This window comes from Lepisma saccharinum, chromosome 4 (assembly GCF_977018435.1).
Source record: "Lepisma saccharinum chromosome 4, izLepSacc3.1, whole genome shotgun sequence".
NCBI lineage: Eukaryota > Metazoa > Arthropoda > Insecta > Zygentoma > Lepismatidae > Lepisma > Lepisma saccharinum.
The window spans coordinates 86,051,750-86,078,445 of record NC_139232.1 but is presented as its reverse complement, the minus strand read 5'-3'; the positions used below and the strand labels follow the sequence as shown (position 1 = coordinate 86,078,445).

General features: G+C 38.3%; 1 protein-coding gene across 14 annotated transcripts in view; it reads right to left on the bottom strand.

Annotated features, from left to right (window-relative positions):
• Window positions 1–26,696, bottom strand: part of LOC145986636 (uncharacterized) — a 250,937-nt gene that overhangs the window by 73,859 nt on the left and 150,382 nt on the right. For 9 of the 14 annotated variants that reach the window (XM_083120895.1, XM_083120886.1, XM_083120887.1 and 6 more), the window contains 6 exons: window positions 20,143–20,256; window positions 19,741–19,851; window positions 14,742–14,855; window positions 14,337–14,450; window positions 13,933–14,046; window positions 12,856–12,966 (listed from right to left, as the gene is read on the bottom strand). In XM_083120895.1, the coding sequence (XP_082977021.1) occupies window positions 12,856–12,966; window positions 13,933–14,046; window positions 14,337–14,450; window positions 14,742–14,855; window positions 19,741–19,851; window positions 20,143–20,256 (678 nt within the window). The remainder of the gene's footprint in view (window positions 1–12,855; window positions 12,967–13,932; window positions 14,047–14,336; window positions 14,451–14,741; window positions 14,856–19,740; window positions 19,852–20,142; window positions 20,257–26,696) is intronic. The other 5 variants (XM_083120889.1, XM_083120898.1, XM_083120900.1 and 2 more) reach the window with 3 other exon arrangements.

The following is a 26,696-nucleotide window of genomic DNA, read 5'->3' as shown; positions in this document are numbered from 1 at the left end:
AAGTAGGTACCCCACACATTGTCGGCATCCAACAAGGAACAACGAGTGACAGCCTGTTTGTCCTTGCTCACTCGGCACTTGAACACACCCATATTTGATCGCTTGCTCACTGGTGACGAAAAGTGGGTGTTTTATGACACTCCCAAGCGTATCAGACATTGGTTGTCGCCACGTGAACCTGTTCCTCACACCTGAAGACGACCTCTGCACCCACCAAAGGTATGGTGGAATTGTCGGCACGTGGTGCATTACGAGCTCCTTCCACCTGGTCAGACCATCACTGCAGACCGCTACTCTCAGCAGTTACAAAGGGTGCACCGTGCATTGCGGCATAAGGAGCCGGCATTCGTGAATCGCAAGGGTGTGCTGTTCCTGCACGACAATGCCAAGCCACATGTGGCAAAGAGGACCCGGGAGACCCTTCAGCAACTTGGCTGGGAGACACTGTGCCATCCACCATATTCACCGGACCTTGTACCAACAGATTACCACCTGTATCATTCCCTCGACAACCACCTCCGTAGGAGATCCTTCGCAAATGAGGGAGACCTGCGGAACGCACTCACGGACTTATTTGCATCGAAGCCCGCCGAGTTTTATCACCAAGGTATTGTGCAGCTGCAGGAACGTTGGCAAATGGTGTTGGATGCTGATGGAGATTACTTCGAAACCTAAAGGTACGTACCGTCCACTGTATTGCTCTTTGTTTATCACTGCTCCATAACGGCAAGAACTTTTTTGGTTACCTTGTAAATGAACAATCAAACTTTATGGTTGCATCAGCATTTCTGAAAATTTGTACATCTGATTATTTGGTGGAAGAAAAAATGTAAATGAATCAATAAACATAATTTCACAAGTTGAAACATTTATAAATAACTCGAGGTTCTAGTAAAATGACATTAGAACTTGAAATTTTAGGGCAACATTTATAATTACTTGTTATGTATATACACATAGAATATACAGGGTGTCACAGAAACGTAAAGACAACATAAAAACAAACTACTTTTCTCAGTAACATTTTTCTCGTTGTTGCGTCGTTTCGTCGCTACAGTCGTTTTAAAAAGCCCCGTGAAGCAGTGCGTGCCAGGGTTGCCAGAAACACACCACATATTCTGTTGAAAATGACATAGCTACGACCAGCCACATTATGTACCGTAAAACAAAGCGAAGGAATGCTTTCAGTAAGCAAATAGGAAGTGAACGAACGATACGAAAAACGGTAGAAAAGAAACGTATTCAAAACGAAGTGATAATATCGGGTTTTGTCACTTAGCCTACATATCAAATATTTGTAAATCTCATTACCACGTTGAGATCTCCAAATTCGAAAGATAAGTAACACATAATGTAATGTACATTCACGGCATTACGCGGCAAGTGACAAAAATGGTTGAAACTACAGGGACATAAGTACAGGGTGGTCCAAAAGTCACAGTACAGCCTATTATTTCAGAAGTTGTAAGGAAAATGAAACATTTGAATACACCAATGTAAGTTGGATATGAGGGCCCACCTTTTGCGACATAACACAACAATGGCCGCCATTTTGAAATCCACAACTTTGAATTGCCGTCCATTTTTTTTAAATGGGAAGGGGGTCATGCGGGGTATCAAAACACATTGAAATTTTGACAGGAATTCATTTCTGGAATCAGATGTCACATAACTGTTACGGTGTAGGCGTTATTGGCATCCAAAGTTGACACTGAAGGGCTAAATGATGTGTTCAATATGCCGGCCGTCTTGTTGAATGCATACCTCTAGTCGCGTAATCCAGTCAGCGATTTCACTGCAGCACAGCGTAATTCTTTGTTGCAGATGGTGAACATCACGAATTTTCTCTGCGTAAACGAGTTGCTTCAAATGCCCCCATAAATTAAAGTCCATAGGTGTTAGGTCGGGTGATCTTGTTGGCCATTCCACTGGGCCATGCAGGCCAATCCATTGCCCAGGCAACTGGACATCGAGCCACTGACGAACAATTAGCCCATAGTGTGGCGGAGTACCATCTTGTTGGAAAAACGAAGGGAATATACCATCTTCATTTAAAAGGGAAGGAAAGACAGTGTCTCTCAACATGTGAAAGTACCGCTCGGAATTAAGGGTTGCATCGATGAAGATTGGTCCAACCACACGGCTGTCCCATATCCAACAACACATCACGATTTTAACATCTCCAACAACATTGGATGGGTCAATCCAGTGGGGATTTTCATGACACCAATTTCGATGATACTGTCGGTTCACTTCGCCACTGACATAAAACATTGCCTCGTCACTGAATAGGATACTCTGTTGGAATGTAGGGTTGTTATGATGTTAACGTAATGCCTACGTACAGAACTCGACACGTCTGTCTGGGTCATCATCAGAAAGTTTTTGCAGCATTTGTATCTTAAATGGGTGCCATTTGTTGCTATGAAGAACACGCATAATGGAGGAACCACTAACAGCAATTTCACTTGCAAGACGTCGGGTGCTGTGTTGTGGGCTCTTTGCAAAGGCAGTCAAAACCATCGTCGAGGTTATCTCGTCAGTGGAAGATTTGGGACGATCACTACGTCGCCTGTCGGACACATTTCCAGTTTCCTTGAATTTGGATGTGAGACATGCAACAGTATTATGAGAAATCGGTGGTCTCTCTGGGTGGCGCCTGTTGAAATCTGCTGCAACGACTCGACTGCTTCGTTCCTCAGACATCAAGATCAGCTCAATTCGCTCTTGCTTCGTCAACGCCATCATATGCCACCTGCAACAGAATAAGGTTTTCAGACTTTTGGATGCCAATAACGCCTACACCGTTACAGTTATGTGAATCTGATTCCAGAAATGAATTCCTGGCAAAATTTCAATGTGTTTAATACCACACATGACCCCCTTCCCATTTAAAAAAATGGACGGCAATTCAAAATGGCGGATTTCAAAATGGCGGCCATCCTTGTGTTGTGTACCAAAAAGTGGGCCCTCATACCCAATTTACATTTTTGTATTCAAATGTTTCATTTTCCTTACAACTTCTGAAATAATAGGCTGTACTGTGACTTTTAGACCACCTTGTAGTAGTAAAATAAGCACTCCGACAATTTTTTAAACGACCGTAGCGCCGAAATGATGCACCAACGAGAAAATTGTTACTCAGAAAAGTTGTTTCTATTGATGTCCTCTATACGTTTCTGTGGTCCATGGGTGCCGTTAAAATTACACCCTGTATATTTATTCAAATTCTGTTTGTTTTTTCCCCGATAACTCTTAGAGGAGAAAGTATGTAATTCAGCTACCACATTTACAAATGCAAAACAATGTTTCTTGATTTTTATCAAACACTTAGTCAACTTTACCAGGTTCTAACATATGACAAAATTAATACATAGGGGAATCATACAGGGTTAGCCTAAAATAAATAAACACTTTCAAAGTTTTACATAAAGAAGAGTCTTAAAAATAGAACTGAAATACTTACATGGTTTTAAGAGCACGTCCTAAAGTTTACATTGGTACATGGGGCGTTCAGTATGCTCTAATACTCACCAAGAAAACAAAATATAACAGAAATGAAAATACGGTTATTTTTCAACATAGTCCCCTGCTCTTTCAATGAACTTTGTCCATCACCGCTCCAATACTTCTACGTATACCCTGTTGGAAGAAGATGTCCTCTTGCTCCTGCAACCATGCATTCACAGCATCCATGACGGCATTGTCATCCCGAAAAACCTGCCCACGGAGATGCGGCTTCAAATGTGGAAACAAGTGGAAGTCACTTGGGACTAGGTCAGGTGAATAGGGTGGATGAGGCACTAATTCAACTCCAGCTGTATGAATTGCAGCCATGGCAACACCGGACTTGTGAACAGGAGCACTGTCCTGCTTCAGCAACACTTAAAGTGTCAACATTCCTCGTCTCTTGCTCTTTATTGCAGCTCGCAATTTTGGCATAAGGTCAGCATGACACTGGCCCGTAATGGTGGTTCCATGTTCCAGATAATCCAACAGCAGTATCCCTTGGCATCCCAGAATACAGTTGCCATAATCTTTCTGGCTGACTGTTGAACACGAAATGTCTTCGGGGTTGGGGAGCTGGTGTGCTTCCATTGCATGAAGCTTTGTTTGGATTCGGGGTCAAAATGGTGGACCCATGTTTCGTCCACCATCACAAATCTTGCCAAAAAGTCCTCTGGATCTGCGCGATACATGCCCAAAAGCTGCCTTGAACATGTCACCCTGCTCCTCTTCTGATCAGCATTCAGGTTTCGCGAGACCCATCGTGCCGAAACTTTCTTCTTACACAATTGATCGGTTAAGATGTTATGAACTGTGCCGGTTCACAACCCTGTAGTCTCTGCTAAATACCTGATGGTGACTCGTCCGTCTGCCATAACCATGTCAAGGATCTTCTCAATGTTTTCCTCGGCAGTCACTGTTACTGGTGGCCCACCTGCATGGGCATCTTCGCATGACCGTCTGCCACAGCTGAACTCACGCCATCTCGCAACGGTGGGATATGATGGAGCAGACTGCCCTAATGTTTGTACAATGTCTCCCAAAAGTTTTAGGACAACGACATTTTAAACTAGGCAACCCAACTTACACAAGGCGTTGGTGGGTTGCGTGTAGAGTTAGGCTCAATTTCAGGGTTGTCACATGCACAATACATATTTATGAAATACGCGAAAGAAATAAAAACAAGTGTTATAGTATAAAATTATAAAAACAACACTATTATATATTATATCGCAAATGACAAAATTATTTCTGAATAAAAAAAGGTTAAAAAACTAAAAGTTAAAATATACAAAACAGTAATTTTGCCTGTAGTATTATATGGATGTGAAACTTGGTCCCTTACATTGAAAGACGAACATAAATTGAGAGTATTTGAAAATAAGATCCTTAGGAAAATCTTTGGACCTAACAGGGATGAGGAGACAGGTGAGTGGAGAAGGTTACATAATTTAGAACTACATAATTTGTATTCATGTCCAGATATTATTAGAATAATTAAATCAAGAAGACTTAGGTGGGCAGGCCATGTGGCAGGATTCTTGTTGTGAAACCTGATGGTAAGAGACCTGTAGGAAGACCAAGACGAAGATGGAGGGACAACGTTGAGATGGACCTAAGGAAAAACGGTAGGGATTGAAAAGAGTATATAGAACTTGCTCAAGATAGGGAAAGATGGAAGGCCTGTGTTGCTGCGGCCATGAACCTTCGGGTTTAAGAAGGCTAGGGAGTTAGTTAGTTAGTTAGAATAAAAAAAATGTTTTCTAATATTTCATCGCTGATGAATCTTCAGAAAGGAAAAGAGGTGAGAAGAAACGAAAGGTGACAAAGGAGAGAAGAAAGAGAAACCTAAAGAAGAAGAGAAAAAGTAGACGTGAGAAGAAAGAGAGGATAGACGAGGATAGGAGAAGTGGTGAGAAGAAAGGAAAAAGATTCGAGGATAGATGAGGAAAATAGAACAAAGAAGAGAAGAGAAGAGGAAAACGAGAGGTGAAGAGAGGAGGAGACGAGAAGAAGGAAGTGGAGAGTAGAGTAAATGAGAGAAAAATAAAGAATCGAAAAGAAGAGGAGAAGAGTGCAGTGGAGTCGGAAATCGAATACAGGAAAGGAGATAAGAGGAGTGGAGGATAGTGGGATGGAGACAAGATGCGAGAAAAGTAGGGAAGGCGGCATGAGATAAAAGCAGAAGAGAAGGGGGAAAGAAGAAGGAGGAGGAGAAGAGAAGGCCAGAAGGGACTGGAGACGAGAGGAGAGAAGAGGTAATTGCAGAAATAACGTCTCGACATTAAGGAATTGCTGCACTGATCAAATTATCGACATGAAACATTCAATAACATTTTAAAATGTATTGGATCGGTGCGAAATGCCTTTTGGCTGAGTAGAGAGCAAGAAAAAATCTTCCACGTAAGATCTTTGATTTTACCTGCGATTATATCACTACAAGCATGAATGTAATTTTAATATTTATAAGAATTATCCAATTTTGCTCCACTTCTCGGTTCGTTGAAAGGGAGATTTTGTAATTTAATATTTCCTCTCCCCATTGTGAATTCCAAACTAAAGAATTGCGTTTCACACGACGTGGACAATGAACACAATGGGATATGTCTAAAACTTACGAAAATTTTCTGCCATCGGAGGGATTTGAACCTATGACCATCAGGTTGACAATCCTCAACGATAACCAATACCATACAAGCTTTCGCTCCTGAAAGCAGGTAGAATGTGAAATGTTGTCTTCCTGTGATACTGCAACAGACGAAATGTTTGTTTACTGACGCAGTCTCGCATCCAGAACAGTCTTATGAAATGTATTTGCTGTTGGGTAAGTAACGCGAGATACGAGACCGCTTGCGAATTGCCAAATGTGCGAAAGGTTATACTTAAACAGGCGGAAAATAGTAATCATATAATCACATCAAATTTGACAGTGTTAGTCAAGAGGTATAAGAAGCTGACCAATGTGAAATGTAGATGCAGACTGTTCTGGACACGATACTGCTCAGTAAACAAGCATTTCGTCTGTTGCAGTATCACAGGAAGACAACATCGTTCTGCAATGGTCAAGCCTCTATATATTTTCCATTAATAATGTCTAATCACAATAATAAGTTTGAAGAAATAACTCGCATTTTCACAACTACCAATATTCTCGTTTCTCTTCATCACTTCGAAAATTATTTCTCGAAGATAGCTGCTATACTACAAGACAGCAATTCAAAACTAAAGTAATAGTTCAACTACATGTATACCCAACCTCAGTTACAATATTGGAGGGACAGAATACTTAAAAAATGTTGTTACAACGGAACGAAAGGGCGTGGTGTAGTGGTTAGAGTTCTCGTTTGGGCTGCTAGTAGTCCCAGGATCATTCTCCTTACGAGGTATTCCCTTTTTTTAATTCTCTTTTTATTAATGAAGAGCAAGATGACATTATTTGTAGTAGCAGAGTAAAGTGGTTACATTGTTCTGCATCTGGAAGATTTATATATATATATATATATATATATAAATGAATTGACACACGTTCAAAGGGATATTTGCATGTATAAGATCGTGAATTATGGTATTCTCACGAAAATTGTGTACTACTTCAAAGACATTGACAAATATTAATGAAAAAACTATTTATATTTTTGGCAATTCAGAACATACTAAATTTACCCACTCGAGGTCAATGCAAAGATAACTACACAAATATCGACTGAAAAATTTTCATCATGTGCAATTCTCCATTAAATATTTTCGCCGATTCGTACTACCTTCGTTTTCTTTGCTACAAACAAGTATTATTTGCAAATTACATTACATGTAGGAGCATAGTTTGATCTACATTTCACAATTCACATTCGACCTGCTTTCAAGAGCGAAAGCTTGTAGGGTAGTGGTTACCGTTGAGGATTGTTAACCTGATGGTCGTTCAAACCCCTCCAATGGCAGAAAATTTCGTAAGTTTTAGACATATCCCATTGTGTTCATTGTCCACGTCGTGTGAAACGGAATGATTCAGTTTGGAATTAACGATGGAGGGAGGGGAACATATTAAATTACAAAATCTCCCTTTCAACGAACCGAGAAGTGGAGGAAAATTGGATAATTCTTATAAATATTAAAATTACATTCATACTTTTAGTGATATAATCGCAGGTAAAATCAAAGATCTTACGTGGAAGATTTTATCTTCCTCTCTTCTCAGCCAAAAGGCATTTCGCACCGATCTAATACATTTCAAAATGTTATTGAATGTTTCATGTCGATAATTTGATCAATGCATTAATTATTTTATGCCGAGACGATATTTTCTGCAACTACCTCTTCTCTCCTCTCGTCTCCAGTCCCTTCTGGTCTTCTATTCTCCTCCTCCTTCTTCTTTCCCCTTCTTCTCCTCTGCTTTTATTTCATATCGCCTTCCCTACTTTTCTCGCATCTTGTCTCCATCCCACTCTCCTCCAGTCCTCTTATCTCTTTTCCTGTATCCGATTTCCGCAACACGCAACCCCTTGTGTCAATTGTGTTGCCTAGTTTAAAATGTCGTTGTCCTAAAACTTTTGAGAGACACTGTACCAAGTCCTCAGGAATTTCCTTTGGCTGTAGGTCTTTTCAATTTCAAGTACTTGAGGACAGTACGATGCTATGTTCCCCGGATTATTCTCAATGGAACAACTTACGTTTATTCCTCAACGGCGAGCCAGAGACTTATCAGCCTACTATGAAGCCCTCAGGTTGTGGGAAATCAGATAAGGATATGCTTACGTAAACCTAACTAACTCTCGCACACAAAAATATATTTAGAAGTCAGTTAATGTTAATATATTATACTTGCACTCGCAATTAAACTCCTTATTAGAAACAAAATTGTATTAAGATCATAATTGCTCTTCACTACACAAATTCCCACATTCACATTTTCAAAATCACTTCCATTATTCCAGCAACCTTCATAAATATCTCTCTCCTTACAACCCACAATCAAATCTTTTAAGGTTAGTCCATAACCATAAAAGACTACCCAATTGAACAAAACAAATTACGTCATAATAGACAATTAACATTTTAAACATATCAAACACTTAAAATGATACAATAAGTGGGTGCGTATCATGGCATCCTCCCACAAACAAAAAGAAAATTAACAAAATGAAAATGGAGTAAATTTTCTTTTTCAAAACTCTAGGGCCATCCACTCAACTCAACAACTGCTTCTCAGTTTCTTGGAGTGTAGGACGGGGCAGACGTATTTGAAGTGGTAACATCTAATTGTTTAACACTAGTTTCTCCACTATCGAAATCTTCCGTCTGTGTAGCACTTTCTTTCCTCCTCCAATTGTAGTTATCTCTATACCGGTTATAGCGATGTGGGGAGAAATTATTATTACCATACGAACTTCTTCTTCGGAATGGCGTTCTTCTTTCTTCTCCAGAAGATCGCTGTGATCCCTCGCAGTTCCTTCTTCTGTAGAACCCGCCTCTATTTTCTTCTCCTGAAGGATTGTTACTTTGTCTAGCGCTACCACTAAAGTTCTCATTATCAGATCTTCCGTTACCAGCAGGCACCTTCGCTGAATCGGGTTGATTTCTGGAGAACGTGAATTGCCTAACTCTAGCTTGGTTGGTTCTTCTGTCCTCGAATCTCGGGTTTTCTGTCCTCCATCCGTCGAGTTGCTCCGAGGCTTCATATCTTCCCAAGAAGCTGGTAAGTTGGTCGATGTTGCGTGGATCGCGAGTAAGTACCAACTGACGCACTCGCAGCGGAAGTTGACTAATAACCAAGTTAAGCGCTTCGCTTTGGTCAACGCTATCCACAAGATTACAATAAGAGCCATATGTGTCTCAGCAATATTCTTCAGGTGAGAGGCCACAGCTCCTCGAATACCGTTTGTTTCTCAGCGTTTGCATTTCCCTTTGCTTGGCATCAGCAGAGGCATATTGTTTTCTAAAGGCAGCACAAAAATGTTCAAAAGTCTTCCACTTCTTCTCATTTGCAACAAACCACGCCTTAGCCTTTCCTACCATAAGAGAGGGCAATAACTTCAATCTAAAAATCATAGGGACATTCATTAGATCCAGGTATGTTATTAGCTCTTTTAAATACCTCTCAGCAGAGACAGTATTAATCTCTCCAGCAAACTTTGAAAGAGCGTTAACATCAGACATGCGAAAAGATTTGTAGGAACTATTCTTATAGACATTGTCACGAGATATCTCATCCTGTCCCCATCTCTCAGACTTTCCATTATTATGTCTCTTCCTGGGCTTTGTAATTTTCCTAGTTTCAGTTTCCTCAGAACTAGAGGAAACTGTAGAGCAAGAACTTGACGAGTAACGATTTCATTTCCACATCTTCCCCTTGGAATCACCTCTCGTTGTTGAACCGTTCATTCCCGGTAGAAATACAGCTTCACCATTTTGAGAAGGTTCTAGAACCCGACAGCCTGCCATTAACATCTGTAGTTGATCGGCCTGCCTATCTACAGATGCGACTTTCTCCGTAACTTCTTCAAGTTTATTTTCTTGCCTTTTCTGATTTAGCTCTAAATTATCAAGTAATTCTGAGGAACCCTGTGTTGCTTCTGGTCTTGCAATTATTTCAACACTCTCTATTCGTCCCCTCAATTTCTCAATTTCATTTTCCATTTCCTTTTCTTTAGATTCTCTAGATGTTTTCTCCTATGTCAAGTCTAAGTTCCACTTTTCATAATCCTCCTTTTGTTTTTATTCCAGCTTTAGTATTAATTCAGCTACTTGCTGCCTCTCACACGCAATTTCCTTCCTCAGAGTCTCCTTAATTTCTCTACATTCCTTTCGCCCCTCTTCTATTCTAGATAATAATTCATCCTTATCTTGGCTGAGCAGCTTCATCAATTCTCCTCTTTCTTCATTTCTTTCTTGTTCATTTCTTATCCTTTCCTGTTCTTGTTTATCTTCTCTTCTGATTCTTTCCTGTTCCTCTTTATCTTCTTTTCTTATTCTTTCTTGTTCATTTCTTATCCTTTCCTGTTCCTCTTTATCTTCTTTTCTTATTCTTTCTTGTTCATTTCTTATCCTTTCCTGTTCCTCTTTATCTTCTCTTCTGATTCTTTCTTGTTCATTTCTCATCCTACCCTGTTCCTCTTTATCTTCTTTTCTTCCCATTTCCATTTTCTCCATCAGGGTTTGAAACAACTGTTCCAAACAAGGACTTCCTTTGTTACCCTTCTCTTCACAAATTAGACATTTCAATTCTTCCCCCTTATACTGCGATTTTGGCAAAGGATAACCAGCACAACGTAAGTGGAAGCTTCTTTTACAATCATTGCACTCGACCTCTTCATCATCAGCTTTCCCTTTATCGGAACAGCAACTTAAAGTCTCCATTCTTAACTTACGACGATCACTTCTTAAATTACGCTTCTGCATACCCTACTCAAACACATTTATCGAGCCCCGCGTTGCGGCGCCAAAAAATTTACACCTGCTACGTTCCCCGGATTATTCTCAATGGAACAACTTACGTTTATTCCTCAACGGCGAGCCAGAGACTTATCAGCCTACTATGAAGCCCTCAGGTTGTGGGAAATCAGATAAGGATATGCTTACGTAAACCTAACTAACTCTCGCACACAAAAATATATTTAGAAGTCAGTTAATGTTAATATATTACACTTGCACTCGCAATTAAACTCCTTATTAGAAACAAAATTGTATTAAGATCATAATTGCTCTTCACTACACAAATTCCCACATTCACATTTTCAAAATCACATCCATTATTCCAGCAACCTTCATAAATATCTCTTTCCTTACAACCCACAATCAAATCTTTTAAGGTTAGTCCACAGCCATAAAAGACTACCCAATTGAACAAAACAAATTACGTCATAATAGACAATTAACATTTTAAACATATCAAACACTTAAAATGATACAATAAGTGGTTGCGTATCAACGAACCTAACTATTTTCCATTTTCACCACGTTCTTACAGATGCTCTACTGCCAATACCGGCCAAGAAAAAAGTACAAGGTAAAACATTTTGCATTTCGGCATAAAGGCATCACAAGATGTCTACTTTCTACACATGTTAAAATTATGATTCTACATGAGGAGGAAGGGGGCGAGTATTAGAGCATACTGAACGCCCCTCGTAAGTTACAAGTGTTCTACGTGTGACCCTTTTGTAACACGACAGATATCAATGCGTTAGTCCAGTTCTCCATAAACATAGACTTTTCCCCTTGCACAGGCAACCAATTTCCTTGAATTTCTTACTCCAATCGTAGATTGATTGACTTGTGGGTGGTTGCTTACCATACACCATACCGTATTATAAAACGACACTACACGATAGTAAAAGCATTCGTTTTTGCAAATTCAATGACGCAGAAAGCCTTCTCCACCTGGCCAGCGGCCATACTGCTCGTCAAGGGTGGTCACATGATGCTGACGTCACGAAGACAAACTAAAAGCGGAGGTCGTAAACTTGAAGACTTTCTCCATACAACAGTACTAAATGCTTTCTGATGTAACAAACAAATGCCAATTTATAAAGCGTTTAAACTGTCTATTTCTTTTAGGCTAACCCTATATTTTAAAGGAATAGTCGTATAATTCACCTGTATCTATGAAAGGCAACATATTATATAATATATACATGTACATATTACTCTTTATATATACAAGAGAGAGAGAATCGGAATTCGATGAAATAGAGAAAGTTACGTCCAAGCCATAGGGATCCTTCAGGCTGTAGAAAAACTATAAGTTCGCATAGGCGTTATATGTTAAGAGGACATATTTGGCTTTTCTCATGTTTTCAGAATATAGATCCTAAGTATATTTTTCTCATGTGTTAGAGAGCAGCAGTAACATGGGAATAATTCAGTTTTCTAATAGCATTAGTAGATTATTACAAAGTTTTATTATAACTTTATAAATCAATTTAACTTAAAATACGTTTCGAAAATTTTGCCATACTTCATAATTTTCTTTATATTCTTAGTCAGAATCTAATGCGCTAAAGTCAAAACTATGTGTGAAAGACACTCGGCCGTATAATAGTCATATTAATTTCATCTTGTTTTATAGTTTAATAAATATTAATAAATTTTAAAAATATTAGAGTACGCAATTTTATGCAATTTAAAGTTGCTTTGGGCGTACACAAAAAATATACCTCAGGGATTAAGTTCAATCACATAAAATCGGGAGAAAATTTAGATAATTATGCTATTTCCTATTTTTATATATAAAGTAAACACAAATATTTGTTAAGTATTATATTAAATCTTATTGTCAGACACTTAAAGAAGAAATAGCCTCACATATTTTTGAAAAGAGTATTATATTTCAATCGAGGATAGTTTTCTCACCTGTCCACCATTACGACGACCATCAACCGAATTTGAAACTTGATTTGAAATGTGCCCAACAATATCGGCACCTGTTCCTACCAGTTGATTTATGAAATTAAGGAAGAACCTCTGGAAAAAATAATAACAAATACGTATATCTGTATGTTCAAATTTGAATTCCCTAAGGGTACACATACATTTTCCATAAATGTATGCGCAACGTGAATTAAATCACATTAAAATGTAGTGCAAAGTTTGCTTAATTCTTTGATGTAACCTACATTATAAAGTAATAGATTTTTACTTCGCTTTCTTTCGACTATTCAGACGAATTGTCTTAAATAATGTTGAAGGACTTCTAAAAAATAACGGTTTGGCTTATTAAAAAAACTATTGCATTTAAGTGGACCATGGTCTCTTACCTGACACCCCATTTGAAATTTGTCCAACCGTGGCCGCGGTGGCTCAGTCGGTAACGCGTCTGACTACCATGCTCAAGGTCCCGGGTTCGATCCCCGGCCGGTTCAAATCCGGGAACTTTTCTAACGGTGGAAGCGGCCCCGGCGCCTACCCAGCGTCGAATAACATGGGTACCTGGGGGGTAAAGGCGGTCAGGGGCGTGATGCTGATCACATCACCCCACTCACGACCGGATCAAGAAAGTGTGGGACGTTACCCCCACACCCCCTATACGCCTTCATGGCGTAGTGCTATGCACAGGGGAACACTTTACCTTTACCTTTTACCAACCACGTCGGCCCCTGTTGCAACAGCTTGTTTTATTAAATCGATGAAGAAGAACCTCTGAAACGGTTAATAACAAATAATTATATTAATATTTTCAAATCGAATCTGCTATCGTTACGCGCAAGCTAGACATACATATACAAGGAACTTGCATTGCCATCACACGAAAATTTAGAACAAAACTTTGTAATTCATTGATGTCACCTTCATCTTGAAGTTATTTCTTTTCGCTTTTCTTTTCTCTAGTGTTCTTTAAGTTGTTTAAATTATGTTGAACGATTTCTAAATATAATAGACTTCCCTATTTTTAAAATGAGTATTATATTTACATGGACGATAATTGCTTACCTGTCCCCCACTACGACGACCATCAACAGAATTTGACACCCCATTTGAAATTTGTCCAACCACGTCGGCCCCTGTTGCAACAGCTTGTTTTATTAAATCGATGAAGAAGAACCTCTGAAACAGTTAATAACAAATAATTATATTAATATTTTCAAATCGAATCTGCTATCGCTACTCGCAAGCTACACATACATGTACAAGGAACTTGCATTGCATCACACGAAAATTTAGAACAAAACTTTGTAATTCATTGATGTCGTCTTCATCATGAAGTTATTTCTTTTCGCTTTTCTTTTCTCTAGTGTTCTTTAAGTTGTTTAAATTATGTTGAACGATTTCTAAATATAATAGACTTCCCTATTTTTAAAATGAGTATTATATTTACATGGACGATAATTGCTTACCTGTCCCCCACTACGACGACCATCAACAGAATTTGACACCCCATTTGAAATTTGTCCAACCACGTCGGCCCCTGTTGCAACAGCTTGTTTTATTAAATCGATGAAGAAGAACCTCTGAAACAGTTAATAACAAATAATTATATTAATATTTTCAAATCGAATCTGCTATCGCTACTCGCAAGCTACACATACATGTACAAGGAACTTGCATTGCATCACACGAAAATTTAGAACAAAACTTTGTAATTCATTGATGTCGTCTTCATCATGAAGTTATTTCTTTTCGCTTTTCTTTTCTCTAGTGTTCTTTAAGTTGTTTAAATTGTGTTCAACGATTTCTAAATATAAATAGACTTCCCTATCTTTAAAATGAGTATTATATTTACATGGACGATAATTGCTTACCTGTCCCCCACTTCGACGACCATCAACAGAATTTGACACCCCATTTGAAATTTGTCCAACCACCTCGGCCCCTGTTGCAACAGCTTGTTTTATTAAATCGATGAAGAAGAACCTCTGAAACAGTTAATAACAAATAATTATATTAATATTGTCAAATCGAATCTGGTCTGACCTTCGAAGGGTTCGGACGTGCGTGAATAGCTCTCTCTTTCCGCTTGAGTCGCCCTCTGTGAACCGCATGTAAGAGGGTCCGTCTATCCAACTCGAGTTTGCACGGTGAAGGGAATACTGCGGTCAAAGTACTTACTTTATCGTGAAAATTATCAGTGTTAAGAGCAGTATTGCCCGGAAAATGGCAGCGCATTGAAAACTCCATCTCCACAGCAATAGCGAAGGAACTAAACCAGCAGTTCGGAGACCTCGAAAGACGCATCACCCTGGCTTTTGCAAGTGATGCAGTGCTGAAGGAAATCAAACCAGCGCTGACGACCATAATCAAAACTAACGTGGAGGATGTGATCCATGAAGTAAAAAGCGATCTCGACATGAAAATCTCCGACTTAGACAAACAGGTGAAGCAAGTGCGAAAGGATTTGAATTCCATGGAGCAGTATGATCGTCGCCTGAACCTTGTTTTCCATGGCATCGATGAAAGTGAAGGTTAAAAGTGTGAAGTGATGGTGTCAAAGGTAATCAATGAGCAGGTGAAAGTGAAAGTGCATCAAGATGTGTTCCATCGTGTTCACCGACTGGGAGTACCGTGACGTGATGGAAAACCCCGGCCGATCATTGCACGCTTTGTCACCTACGCCCAGAGAGACTTGGTCTACAAAAACAAAAAGAACGTCAAGGCTACAGGGACAGGCATCTTCATCACTGAAAACCTCACAAAAACAAATCTGGATCTTTTTCACAAGGTAAGACTAAGTAAAATATTCGAACGAGTGTGGACAACCGATGGAAATGTACTTGCCCTACACAACGGAAACTTTGGTTAGGATTAGCGACTCGGAGGACATTGCAATGTTCAGCAGGAAGTAACGCTGCCCTGCTTCGCCAAACTCCCCTCCTAACGGTGGTGTGTCTTTTTTTGGAACCGCTTCCCCCATCAATGACGGACGGGCACCTGTCTGTGGCTGGTCAAAGGTAGAGAGGAGGGGAGAGAAGGAGAACATTCCGCGCCGAACCACAAAGCATGCAAGACTCTCTCAACGGTGGCGAAAGAAGGGCAAGAACCTGTAACATAATAGACTGTAAAATGTAAACAGCCCTCAGCTACTATTCCAACTCAAGCCAGCATATATGCAAGCTCACCAATTTTCAGTTCTCCCATTCTTAGTTATCCACAAATACTTTCATTATTTTTCTTCATTTTGTGCTAGTACTCTCATTTTATACTTTTTCTTAAATTTTTATTTTTTAATTTTTTTTAATTCTTAACTTTTTTACTTTTCTTTACATTTTATTTTTCATACTTTAATTTTTTATTGTAGGTAATAAGTCACTATGAAAACTAGCACATGTTTTTTTTTTAAAATTAAGTGTTATACATATGCACATTTCCATTGCTATTGCCTTATGTAATTATATATATACTCCATGACCAACAGTGGAGGAAACGATAAATATAAATGACCCTACCAATGTAGTCAATGGTGCAGTAACACCACTCCCAATCAGAATTCACTACAGTTACTTTGAGGTATCGCCCATTAATATCCGCCACAGTAATTACAACATAAAGAAACAGCTCGAAGCTGAAATAAATAAATCTGAAAATGGCTTTAAATTATGTCATCTAAATATTCAAGGTTTACTAAACTCCATAGACGAATTTAAACAAATAATATCGGACTTAAACTTTCACCTGATAGCCATTACAGAAAGCTGGTTAAAACCGAACATTAGTAATAATATGATAGACATCGAAAATTACACATTAGTTCGACAAGATTTATTAAACAAATCTAGAGGTGGTGTATGCCTATACATATCCAAATAGCTTAAATGGAAATTTTTAGACGGGTTTGTTAATAATGATATCGAAGTAGAGTCCCTTGTAATCGAATTAACTATCGATAGGAAAAAGATTGGAATTTTGGTAGCATATAAACCCCCTAATGTCAGCTATACTCACATCAGCCACGTAGCCGAAATCGTCCAACAACTATACTTATATTACGATTACTTCATTGCGTTAGGCGACTGGAATATCAACATATTAAGAAAAAAACGAAAGCATCACTAGACTCCTTCAGAGTATAGTCAAGGAAGTTCACGGGAAACAATTAATTACCAAACCAACCAGAGTGACAGCGACGTCAAAGTCATTAATTGATATAATCGTTTGTTCACAAGATTTAATTGTAAAGCAAATTGGGCAGAGCGAGTTACCTGGAATTACAGATCACCATATAACATACTACATATTTGACCTGTACGCACCAAAACAGTTTCAAAAATTTATCAAAATTAGAGATTTCAAAAGCATCGACTTGGACAAGTTTCGAAAAGACGCGGAAAATGTGGAAAGGTGTAAAATCGAAAGAATCGAAAGATAGATGCAGCGGTGGAGGCCTTGAATGATAACATTATCAGGTTAATAGATAAGCATGCCCGCCAGCGAAAAATTCGTGTAACCAAACCTCCCGCCCCCTGGATTTCAAATCGAGTAAAGGAATTCTGGAAGTTGCGCGACTACTTTCATCTGAGGTATGTAAATAGAGAAGACCCAGACGCTCTCCTATCATACAAATACTTAGAAACAGATCCAAAAAAGCAGTCAGAAACGCGAAATTTAAACACACCAGTAAGTAGCGAACAAGTACGTAAAATAATAAACAAAATGAAATCAAAAGCGTGCGGTTATGAGGGCATAAACCTAACTGTTTTATATCCTCTTTTGCTTAGAAGCTCTTACACACGTTATTAATCTTTCCCTTTCAAAAGGTTGGTTCCCTCAAGAATGGAAAAAATGCCAAGTAACAACTATACCTAAAAAATCCAACCCCACAGAAATTAAGATCTAAGGCCCATTAGCATTCTATCCACAATGTCCAAAATACTTGAAAATGTAATTTATGAACAAATACTTCCACATGTTCAAGGTTTCCTACCACACTTTCAATCTGGTTTTAGAAAAATGCATAGTACTTGCACTGCGCTGGTAGATATCGTAGACATTATAAGTAAAGGAATAGACGAAAATAAAGTTACACTGTTAGACTTGTTGGACTATTCAAGAGCATTCGACTCGATCAATCATGAATTGTTATTGGCCAAACTGCATCACTATGGTTTTACCGGAAACGCGTTAAATTGGTTTCGTTCATATTTAGGCAACAGGAAACAACGTGTGAAATATCGGGAACCGGAAGTTACGTACTCTAAATGGTTAGCTGTTCAACAAGGCGTCCCTCAAGGAAGTATATTAGGTCCACTACTATATATGATTTACGTAGCAGATTTCGACTGTGCTGTTCAAAATTGCCACTACCATCAGTATGCTGACGATTCTGAAATATATATTCAGTGTAATACAGGAAACTACGATAACGCGATGAGCAAACTCCAATTTGACCTTGATGCTATAACAAATTGGTCACGAAGGAACTCCCTTCAATTAAATCCAACAAATCTTGCTTCATAATCATAGGAATTCATGGTACATTTAAAAATTTTCACAAAAATGCACCTTCTTCTCCAACTCTAGGCAGTATACCGCTAATCGAAGTCGATACATGCAAAAACTTGGGGATTGTGTTCGATAGACACTTAAATTGGGAGGCACAAGTAGAATGTATTGTGAAAAGATGTATGGGAAACTTAAATCTTTGTATCATTTAAAACATACTCTGGACGCTATTGTTAAATATCGCCTTATGCAAGCACTCGTTCTATCTACACAAGACTATTGCGCTCCAGTGTACAGTAATATCTCCCAGGGTTTAAACTATAAACTTCAAAAAATTCAGAACTGTTGTATACGTTTCATACTTAACCTAGGTCTCCCCGATGGCGCAGTGGTAGCGTCGTCGCCTTGGAAGCAAGGGGTCCCGGGTTCGATTCCCAGTGGAGGCACATAGTGGTTCGGATCCCACTTTAAACTGTAGGTCCAGTCCCGATTAGCCTTACTGTGCATAAAGTGGACTTAAAGCAACAAATCAATCCAATCCATATTTAACCTAAAACGAAAAGAACACGTATCCCCCTACTTAAAGAAACTTTCTTGGCTAAACATTAACAATAGAAGAAAATACTTATTCGATAGGATATGCTCTTGTAAAACATAATATCCACAAGAAACACAATCTAAAAATCCCAAACATAAAGCCACCACCTATAACAAGTCCTTCATTGTTACGGGGATAAGGGAATGGAACAAACTGCCTGCAAGATTGACTAACATTCTTTGCCATCAAAGTTTTAAGAAACAAATAAAGAACTTACTATTGTCCCAACATTAACCTTCATATGTAAACAATTGCACCAGCACTTACACATCACACAATGCATACCTAACCCCCCCCCCCGCCACACACAATGAACTACTGAAGACTTGTTACTTATCTTTCATACTTATCAATTCAATGTATAATTTTATTATTGTATAATCTTTATATTATCTTTATTGTATTATCATGATCAATGGCTATTTTTCTGTTTTTAATCATTTATTGTATCTGACAAGGGTTGGTTGTAAGAACGGTCCACAAGGCCGAAACACGCCTGCTTAAATAAAGACCATTCTATTCTATTCTATTATTTCGCTATGCGCAAGCTAGACAATGTACAACGAACTTGCATTGCATCACACGCAAATTTAGAACAAAACTTTGAAATTCATTTACGTCGTCTTCATCATGAAGTAATTTCTTTTCGCTTTTCTTTTCTCTCGTGTTCTTTAAGTTGTTTAAATTATGTTGAACGATTTCTAAATATAATAGACTTCCCTATTTTTAAAATGAGTATTATATTTACATGGACGATAATTGCTTACCTGTCCCATACTACGACGACCATCAACAGAATTTGACACCCCATTTGAAATTTGTCCAACCACGTCGGCCCCTGTTGCAACAGCTTGTTTTATTAAATCGATGAAGAACCTCTGAAACAGTTAATAACGAATAATTATATTAATATTTTCAAATCGAATCTGCTATCGCTACTCGCAAGCTGTACATACATGTACGAGGAACTTACATTGCATGACACGAAAATTTAGAACTAAACTTTGTAATTCATTAATGTCGCCTTCATCATGAAGCTATTTCTTTTCGCTTTTCTTTTCTCTCGTGTTCTTTAAGTTGTTTAAATTGTGTTGAACGATTTCTAAATATAAATAGACTTCCCTATTTTTAAAATGAGTATTATATTTACATGGACGATAATTTCTTACCTGTCCCCCACTACGACGACCATCAACAGAATTTGACACCCCATTTGAAATTTGTCCAACCACATCGGCCCCTGTTGCAACAGCTTGTTTTATTAAATCGATGAAGAAGTACCTCTGAAACGGTTAATAACAAATAATTATATTAATATTTTCAAATCGAATCTGCTATCGTTACGCGCAAGCTAGACATACATATACAACGAACTTGCATTGCCATCACGAAAATTTACACAGAGAACTCGAAATGCATCAAAGCGAATATGATGCACTTTTAGTGCATCAAATGACACACCTAAACGTGTAATCTTGGAGTATTGGAAATTGCTGCATCAAATCGAATATCGACTGTGGAGCGTGTCTTTTGATGCATCTTAGTGTGTTAATTGCACATCCGATGGAATTTTATACATCGAAATGCACATTTCTCAATTTATACACTTGCATGCATAATTCTTACGAAGCAATTGTTCAGTGATTTTACTTAACTTATTCAGAAAATAAATTTTGATATTACGATAATATGAAAGGAATTCTTAATTTATAAGCTCATAAATTGATCGAAGTAAAAAATATAAAGTATCAGGATCAAAAGTAAATTTATTTTTAAGTAATTAATTATATTTCCTATAGCTAATTGAAATATCAAAATTGGTGCCACACTTGCATGTTCAAGCCACTAATAATGTTCTTTTGATGCATTGTTTCTGCACAGTAAGTAATTTGAACTCTTTGAGGAGGGGTCACATCTTGCCCTCCTGTCATAGAAACTTAAAATTTCCGTTTTATTATTGTTAATCAGTGCTTTCTTTCTGGGAGGAAAGTTCCGTTACTCTTCAAGTTGGTTTGTTCTTGTGTTCATCATAAAAAATACTAAAAATATTTTTTTTGCATGTTCATAAATAAAAAAAGTGCTAGAAAAAAGGTGCTTGTTATTATTATTATTTTACAAAACATAAAATTGAAATTATATTGAAAATACTTTGGCGTTTTTAATAAGTTCAAACTTGTGTACGCTATTTAGGTAGAAACTAGATTCGCTTTGCTTGTTTCCATAAGCATCTAAGTATATCACTTTGTTCATGAACAGTTCTTTGGCTTTTTGTCCTGTTTTACGATATACAGATATGAAAGATCCCTTAATCTGCTCCGCTGCGGAATGTTATCACAACGCGCTACGATGTCAGGGGTCTCGAATTCGAATCCCGGGCTGGTGATTCTTTTTGTGCGCCTCTTCATCAATTTTATGATATCATCACTTAGCTTCATCGTCGGATTAGCCTAAAGTGTAAGAAAAGCGACGTTAATAACAAAAATCAAATAAAGACAAAAGATTTTTGGGGTATTCACTACACCCTTACTTGATGTTAGTAACATCCACCTAATATTTTTCACATAGTCCCAACTTATGGTTATTTTGGCTCTAAATTTAATGTTATTTCAAATCCTCCCCCCCCCCCTTTCAACTTGCCCGAAACGGAAAATTCTTTGTAAACAACTCCTGGGTGACTGATTCATCACTGAGGAATGCTCGCTGACGCTATGCGCTTTCACAACCAGAAGCTTGCATTCCGTTCAGTTTTCGTAGTTGGCGTCTTGTGAACTGGTGGTGATAACGTGTTTTGTTGGTGTTCGTGTGTTTTGCAGTTGTTTGCAGATTGCACAAGGAGAGAAGATCTACAGATTTTCGGAGTAAGGAAAAGTAAGTATCTATCCAGGTTATTTGTAATTTTCCGTTTTGCTTTTTCCGTTGAAGTTCTGATTTCAGTACTTAATTCCAAATGCTCGAGTAAAAATTAAACACGTGTTCAGTCCCAACAGTTGAATTAAAATGGGAATCAGCTTCAGGACCCAATATTTAACATAGCACAATAGAAGTGTTAGGTGTGAACATGGACGTCCGCAGGTTTTTTCCAGGGAGGGGCAAGGAATGTATTTTTTTTTCGAGGGTGGCGAACAAACACATTGTCTCCAAAAATAGGGTTGTTTCCTTGAAAAAACATTGCTTATATTTGAATTTATGATGTTCATGCAATAATTAACACCTATTATTGTGGCTAAAATGAAGTTATATGTGTGAAATACATAATTTTTGGTTGACTTTCATTTTCCAAGGGGAGCACGGCCCCCCCTTGCCTCCCCTTCCGGACGCCCATGGGTGTGAATTGAATGTTTCTTTGCTTTTATCTGCCTATTTCATAATTTATTATTTTTGCAATTGAGGATAACCCCAGTGTCGTGAAGTGAATACATGCATATAAAATTTGGTTCCGCATTTATTTTCTCTTTTTCAAACCTCTTCCATCCTACAGAAGGTCGTTCGGGATCTCTGAGGACAATGTTGGAAGGGTGATAAGTTCATGAAAACCCATGTCGCCACCAATGATCATGCTCAATTGGAAAACCAGCATTCCGCCCTATAGCCCGACAACGTAATTTCCATTGCAACAGACTTTTCGGAAGAGTTATCATGTCTAACGTTTCCAACTCCTCCTGACAGGCTTTCCAGAGGCCATTGAGAGTGCGTGGACGTCTCTTTCCTAAGGCCCGTTTTAGGAGTCCAAATGCACAGAAATCCGTGGGTGACCCATCTGGCGCCTTGACCGGAATGTCGCTGTAAGGAATTGCACGGATGCCAGTTTCCACCTCCATTCGCTGTAAGAACAGAGGAGTCGAACGGGAGGTATGGCTGGATGCTTTATCTTGGTGCACCCAGACCTGGTTTTTGGCCCCCCCATACAGTGCCGGGATATCTATGTTATAAATGGGTGTTAAAACCTCATCCTGATAGTACGTGGAGTTCACCTTCACATTATTAGCTACACGGCGAATTGCTAGCTTGCCATTATAGCAGTATCCAGCGATGATCATGAAACCCCGTGGAAAACTTTCCTGGCATTCTCGATACAATGTTTGATAATTGTTTTTGTCGCGAGGGCGGTAGTAAATCGCGCGGGGTTTGTGACAGTCACTAAGGTAGACATATGCTTCGTCTAATGTCACCACATTTTTCCATCTCTCTCCTGCAAGATAGGTCTCATAGAGCTTTCTAGCGTTCGGTCGACGTTCCGCAATGTGACGAGGCAACAGCTTGTGAACTCGCCGCTTATGCCGCATTTCTAGTTGCAGGTCCTTCTTGATTATGGTGTTCACTGTTGACACAGACATTCCCAACTTACGTGCGATACTTCTTTGGGGGGCAGGGTTACCACCTGACACAAGGGCCTTCACTTTTCTCACTATGTCCGGTGTACGACTCGTAGCTGCTCGTGGATTTGCCTGTTTCTTCCCCTGTGGAATTAGGCCCAGTCAGTCTTTGCCTATTTTGTTGAATACCGCACCGATCCCGTTCTTCGATATCACAAAACCACGATTCTTGCACATTCCTTTGATTGCCGAATAGCTATATTTAGCATCGGAAAGGGCTGTTATGTAGCCCTCCCAGTATGGTTCAATTTTCTTCGGCATCGTTGTAGGTAAATGGCACAACACTCTGCACGTGCGTTCTCGGTACTGACGTGACTCAGCATGCACCGTTTGGACGGACTGACGTTGATAACAGCGCCGCCAGCGGCTTTCAAAATCGTCACCAGAGATCCCGAACAACCTTCTGTATTTACTTCCTCTCGTCTCGAACATTTCTTTTTCTATATTTCTCCTCACATTTTCGGTCTGTGTCTTCATTATTCTTTCTCTCCATTAATCTTTTACTATTCCTCTTCCTTCTGTCTCTTTCTGGCTGCCTTGCTTCTATATATTTCCTTCTCCCTCGGACAGAGAGTGAAGTAGAGAGAAGAGAATCATAAGTGAAAGATAAAGCGAAGTAAATAAGCGATACACAGACATATGCTGAAGATGTGTGTGGGGAAGATGCAAATCTGGGGAAGAGAGGGAGAGGCCGAAGGGAAGTGAAAGACATGGGAGAGAAAGGGGAGGACATAAATAGGGAAACGAGTGAAAGACAGAGAAAGATGTCGAAAAGCAATCTGCGGGTTCCGATTGTCGCCTACACCAATCACCAACCACATCGAATTTACATAAGCTGGATTTTTGTTTTTTTCTTTTATAAAAATTGAGAAGGCGTACATACAGTAAAACTCTAGAATATCTTAATCTTATTTACGAAAGTTCAGAAATATTATTTTAATATCCCTGAATGTTGGAGACAATAGTTCTACCTGTGATTTTTTTAGTAATCAGTCCTCATTTTGCCATCTTTTCGTGCATCTCACGTTCTTTTTTTAAGAGTACTGGGGCGAAGGGGGGGTTATGACCTCCCACCAACCAACTTACCCTTGGGCACGCCACTGGGTTCTACTTTAGCATACAATGTTAATTGGATATTTTCAATTGTCTAGTGCTTTAATATGTGCAGTTTCAAGAACTACACAATGGATAATGTCGAACTAACATATTTGAAACATTAAAAAAATAAGAATGTGATATTTCACTCGTCTCATTAATTAGGAATGAAATGATCGTTCTAGCACTTGTATAAAAAATTTATTTTTGAATGATCTACTTGTCTGTTATTCATTAATGTTAACTATACCATTTAAATTATACTCAACTAGTATTTTGTTTTGATATTAAACTAAGTTTCGTTTTTCTGCTTATCCCAAGTAGATATTATATCCAAAGTTTTTTTGTTTATTTTTAAGGTACTTGTTGTTCCCTTCATGAAGACAATAAAGAAATATTCAGAAGCTCTTTTGCAGAGGAATTAAGCAAATGAACCGACTGAAGAGGGATTATTCTCTGGTTGTTGTTGATACCCACCAACAATGCAAGCAAAAGGTTAGTGTGTGTTACATATTGTTATCCGTAACATGAATATGTGCTAAGAAAATCTCACTTTCCACAGAAAATTTACCATGGTGCAAGTATTGCTCATGTTTCAAATTACGACTTTCAAGTTAACACATGTAAATATAATTTTTCCATGTTGAATTAATTTAAAATATCTTCAGAATATTTTTTTCATTTCATAGATTTTAGGCTCATTAAATAAACTGCTTCACATAACATCTAGTGGCGTGCCCAAGGAGGTTTGTTGGGGATCATAACCACCTCTTTGGCCAAGTATTTCTAAAAAAAGAGAACATCAAAGACAGGAAAGATGACAAATTGAGGGCTTAATAATAAAAATAAGTATATGTACCCCCCTTCTAAAATCCTGATAACTGATAACATCACTCAAAATCCAAACAGCTTCTCATTGGATGACATAATGATCATCTCTTAAGCCCCTTATCACCTTTGATACCTAGCTTTTTATATGAGACTGGGGTTAATTCAATATGCTTAACTGTTAATGTTTGTTGCTTTTCTTTCTCTCCCCCCCTCTCTCTCTATGTGTGTGTAAATTATTATTGGACATGAGTTTCATATTGTATACAAAATTCAAAGAGTTGATGTTATGTTTGTTTCAGTGGTGGAGTTCTTTTGTGGAAAATGATTTCTATACTTATAGGCATTATAAGTCAATTTCATGTTTAATTTTGCTTTCTATCTGCTAATGACATAAGGTCATTTTGGCTCTAAATTTACCCTGCCACCCCTAAATACAAACTTACACCCACATATGGAAAATTCAGCACACATCCCTGAAAATATTATTTTAATGCAACTGATAAATAATTTTAAGTAACTATATATACATAATGGTTAACACAAGATTGTCATGTATTTTCTGTTTCATTTTCTTAATTGCTTGAGATAAGCAATGAATGGCTTTTAATCTCTTTTCATTAGCATACATAGTTTTAAGCACATCAAGCTACCCCTGAAAGGCTTGGAAATTTAATTATTACAATGCCATTAAGTCATGGAAAGCTGTACAGGAGGAGAGGTATCTCTTTCTCCCTTAATTTGCTTTTATTTTTCTGTCATTCTTTCTTATTTTTCTCCATTTTCTTTCTTTCCACCTTCTTTCTCTATTTCCCCTCTCACTCTTTGTCAGAGAGAGATAGACTCCTTCACTCTTTTATTTCTTTCCTTCCCTCTTCCCCCTATATCTCTCTCTCTTAGTCCATTTCTGTCATTTGAATCGAGTTGGGGATGTATTTATCTTACTATCTATTGCTTGAATATTAAATTATGGCATTTGAAACTATATTTGTTATTTTTGGTTAATTTCTGATTTTGATATAATATTAATTACTAGATTTATTTTTATGCTGGAATAACAAGGAGTTCAAAAATGCCGTTTTCTGCATGGTATATATGAGAGTCTCTCTTTTAGAAAGAGAGAGAAATAAATATATGTGCTTGTCATGTCTATCTCCCCTCTCCCTTTTTCTCTCACTGCATTTCTTTCCTTTTTCAGTCTCTCCAAGAGAGAGAGAGAGAGAGAGAGAGAGATTGCAAGAGAGGAGAGAGAAATATGTGTATTTGAGAGAGGATCAACTCTCTCTCCCTCTCTAATATCTTATGCTTGTTATGTGGGAGAAAGAGAGGTGGTGGGAAGGAAAAGGATGGAATGGTGGAGGGAAGAGATGGATGAATTATAAAGGGTTTCCGATTGTAAATCGTATACAAATTACACCATTAAAACT